The 4,023-nt window shown below is 38.7% G+C and overlaps 1 protein-coding gene across 1 annotated transcript in view; it reads right to left on the reverse strand.

The window, feature by feature from the left end:
- cfl1 (cofilin 1) overlaps positions 1 to 3,031 on the reverse strand; it is a 30,153-nt gene extending 27,122 nt beyond the window's left edge. The window contains exon 1 of the mRNA XM_062044264.1: positions 2,878 to 3,031. Within this exon, the coding sequence (XP_061900248.1) occupies positions 2,878 to 2,991 (114 nt within the window). The 5' untranslated portion in view covers positions 2,992 to 3,031. The remainder of the gene's footprint in view (positions 1 to 2,877) is intronic.
- Positions 3,032 to 4,023: the final 992 nt, after the last annotated feature.

Raw genomic sequence — 4,023 nt, forward strand, 5'->3', positions numbered from 1 at the left:
TATTGTTTCTCAGCTGTTTGTACATGTTGCAGTTTATAAAAAAATAATAAAAAAAATAAAAAAATTGCCTCTGCGATGCGCATAGCATAGATCCAACGAATCGATGACTAAATTCATCGCCAACTATTTTTATAATCGATTTTAATCGATTAGTTGTTGCATATTTATATATATTAGTATGTGTTCCTATTTTTTAAATGAGGAAATGATATTATTGTATGCCACATATCCATATGCTAAAAGTTTAGATGTTGTGCGGTTGCATGTTTTGTTCAAGTTTTTCTATTAAGTAGTATTTGTGCTCCCGTTAAAAAAATAATAATAGTTCCGTACTATTGGGGCAAGGTTGGATTTTGCACCAGATCAGTGAAATTCAAAATTTCCCCACATATGCATATCTAAGTCCTGCACTACAACGAGAAATGCAACGAAATTCCGTTCTTATCTGTACTGTAAAGTTCAAATTTGAATGACAATAAAAGGAAGTCTATAACCAGTCAGTCATTGTGTTGTTGTTGTGTTAGGGCAGTGTTTTTCAACCTTTTTTGAGCCAAGGCATTTTTTTTTTCATAAAAAAATACAGAGGCACACCACCAGCAGAAAAGGTTAAAAAAAAAATCAAACTCCACCAGGTTGTTGTGCCTTATTTTTTTTTCCTGTGTGTTAGTGCTTTAGTTCCTGTCTTGCGCAGTTATTTTGGTGACCCTTCCTGTTTTGTTGGCGTACTCCTGTAGCAGCTTCACGCCTTCCTTTGTTTTCGCAATCAAGACTATTAAAGTCGTGCCTACGCTATCCTTCTTTGTGGGGACATTGTTGATTGTCATGTCATGTACGGAAGTGCTTTGCTCCACACCCTGTAAGTTTTTGCTGTTGTCCAGCATTCTGTTTTTGTTGACTTTGTAGCCAGTTCAGTTTTACTTTTGTTTTACAAAGCCATACCTATGCTTCAGTCCTAGCGGGACTTGCCTTTTGTTAATTTTTGGTTGAAGCGTTACATAGCTTTTTACCTGCACGCTGTCTGCCACCTACTGATATGTAGTATTACAAGATTACCCTGCCACAGCACAGGCGCTTAAGACAACGGCACATTATTATGATTATTGATTTGCAAAAAATATTTTTTGGACCAATTAGGTGAAGGTGCACACTAGTGTGCCGCGGCACAGTGGTTGAAAATCACTGTGTTAGGGGGATCAAGTGTGCTTTTATTTGCAACCGTGAACAATAAAGAGCAGGAATTGATTTACTAATCAAGACGACACTTAACTACACTACAATATGTCTGACTAAAGGAGCTGACAATGCTTTTTTTTGTGTGTTTGTTTTCTATCAGCTCCAATCAAGGGAACATTTCAATTATAATCTTATCTTATCTCTTGTACCCCATGCAAGGAGGCAAAGGTTTGAGAGCACTTTTACAGAACACAGGCTTGAATTCTAGAGCACAAATTGTGCAGAACAACTCAAGCCAAGACAAACATGAAAGATAATGCTGCAGAATCAAATAGTCATAGTACAGTGTAATTACTGTGGTGTACCAGTTCCTCTTGTCGTGTTCTACTCTGATGGCGTGACGTGCAAAAAAAAAAAAAAAAAGGCAGGGCCGTGCAGAAGTTGTGCACAAATGAGATGCGCAACAAAAGGAGATGCAATGAAAGAAGAGGATCCGGACCGTTAGCCTTTTGCAGCTAGCGGATGCGACTCTTGCTAAACCGGGGTGGGGGGGAGGTTACATAACGTTAATAACTCGGTTCATGTCGGGACTGACCAAAATACGTGGCAAAGCCTTTCATGACTAACGGGGCGAATGACTCAACAAAACGGATAAAAAAAAGGTGGCTTAGTTGTCACTGGGCACCATTAAGGAGCGCAAATGCACCAAATTCAGGGTGGGGCCGTGAATGCACCACATGTGTACCGCTAGGTGGGGCCGTGAATGCACCACATGTGTGCGCGCTAGCCTTCCTATATAAAATTTAAAAAAGGCTAAAAAGTGGCGTTACAAGCATTTCGGAAAAAAAAACACCCCGCCCATAAAGGTGCTTTATTTGTCCCAAACACACGCATTTGGTGTAGAATGTGAGATGGCAGGGCATCGTGTGAAATAGCGTCAAACAAGAGACAAAGAAGAGTAGAGTGGGGAAAAATCACAGCTAGCGCAGCCATAATGGTTGCCGTTTACAGCCCGGGCTGGCTAGCTAGGCTATATTGCCCGGACTAGCTAGGGTAGGCTATATTGCCCGGACAAGCTAGGGTAGGTGCTGTTTATATTGCCCGGGCTGGCTAGGCTATGCTAGGTGCCGTTTACTGCCCGGACTAGCTAGGCTAGGCTAGGCTAGGCTAACAAAACCGTTAGCTATGTTGGCCCCCGGGGCGGACGCTGCACCTGCCAGCCGACTCCGTTATTAAGCCTTGACAACGCCGAGCCGCAGGGTGAAAATAACGGGGCCAGGGTGTAAACACACGCCAAGGAAGCGGAGCCATGACAACGGAGCGGCTTTTTTTTAGGACCCCTTTGGTAAAAGCGGCTTTTATGTCGGCGAATGACGGAAATGGACGGAAATGAACGAAATGGCGCCAGTCGTTTCCAGGCCGTGTTCAATTCTCAATTCGGACGTCGAATATTTTCAGGAATATGGTTAAAAGGCTGATTATGATGAATATATTATGAATAAACACATTTTTTTCTTTTTTTAAAACATGTTTTTGGAAGAAGTGGAAATGACTCGCTATCAGAAGCGGGTTCTCGTCTTATGTATGAACGGGAGCCCAACGGCTATTATGTCAAATAAAAAAGGGACTCATTGAAAGAGAAATTCCAAAAAAAAAATGTGATCAAACTGTGGTTGTTATTGAAAAAGTGAAGAAAGGACGTACCATTGTTGTAGCTGTGAGTTGATCGGCGTCTGGACAGAAATTGAATGGACTCGCTGATGATGAATAGTTTGCTCTCTCTCGCTCGCTTTTTGGACACGTCACGTGAACGCGCATGTGATGCTCGCGCGCCTGCTGTGAAGTGCACGAGCAACGTGCACGACGGGGAGCGCGTCCCCGTGAGAACTCCGGCCATTTTTTAATTTTTTTTAATTTTAATGTAATGTTTTGTTACGTGATACACGTCTGTTCAAACTGTCATCAAAATAGAGGTTGATGACTTTAATTTGACTTCCTTTCATTCATTTCTTAATGTCGGTTTCTTTGAAAATTGAACAAAAAGTGTCTATTTTGTCTTTTTAAATGAACATGCAAGAGTTTTTTTTTTTTTTTAATATTATTATTTAACAACGAACATACATGTTTAATTCACACAAAAGTCAAGACACTTTCAACAACAAGGAAAGAAAACAAAAACAAATACAGATAGAGTAATAATACTAAATTCACTACTTTCTTTATTATAATAAGACTTTGGTCATTTTAACACCTTCTGAGTGAATTGATTAAAATGACATGGACGGTGCAGAGACACATACATGGAAAATATATTTGGATTTACAGAAACCACAATGAGGAAGTGCTGAATAATTCTAACGTAGTGCAATTGTAATAATGTCCATCTGTACTCTAACGCAAGGTCATTTTAATATAATATTATGTTGCATAATTAGTATAAGTATGATTTGCCACACAGTGACAAATCAAACCATTATTTTTTAATGTAATGTTTTGTTACGTGATACACGTCTGTTCATACTGTTTAATTTGACTTTCTCTCATTAATTTCTAATGTTTGTGTCTTGATAATAGAACAACAAGTGTCTATTTTATCTTTTTAAATGAACATGCAAGAGTTTTATTTTTTTATTATTGAACAACAAACACATTTATATTTCACACAAAAGTCAAGGCACTTTCAACAACAAGGAAAGAAAACAGAAGCAAATGCAGAGTAATACTAAAAAATGTTGTTTTTTTTTTAAATAAAAAAAAGGGCTACCTAATTCACTTTAAATGTTTTTAACAAGGATATCAATTTTGTACTCTTAATCATTCTCCAAGATTTGATTGATAATTGTATTTTAA

Source organism: Entelurus aequoreus, linkage group LG04, assembly GCF_033978785.1.
Source record: "Entelurus aequoreus isolate RoL-2023_Sb linkage group LG04, RoL_Eaeq_v1.1, whole genome shotgun sequence".
In the NCBI taxonomy this organism is placed as follows: Eukaryota; Metazoa; Chordata; class Actinopteri; order Syngnathiformes; family Syngnathidae; genus Entelurus; species Entelurus aequoreus.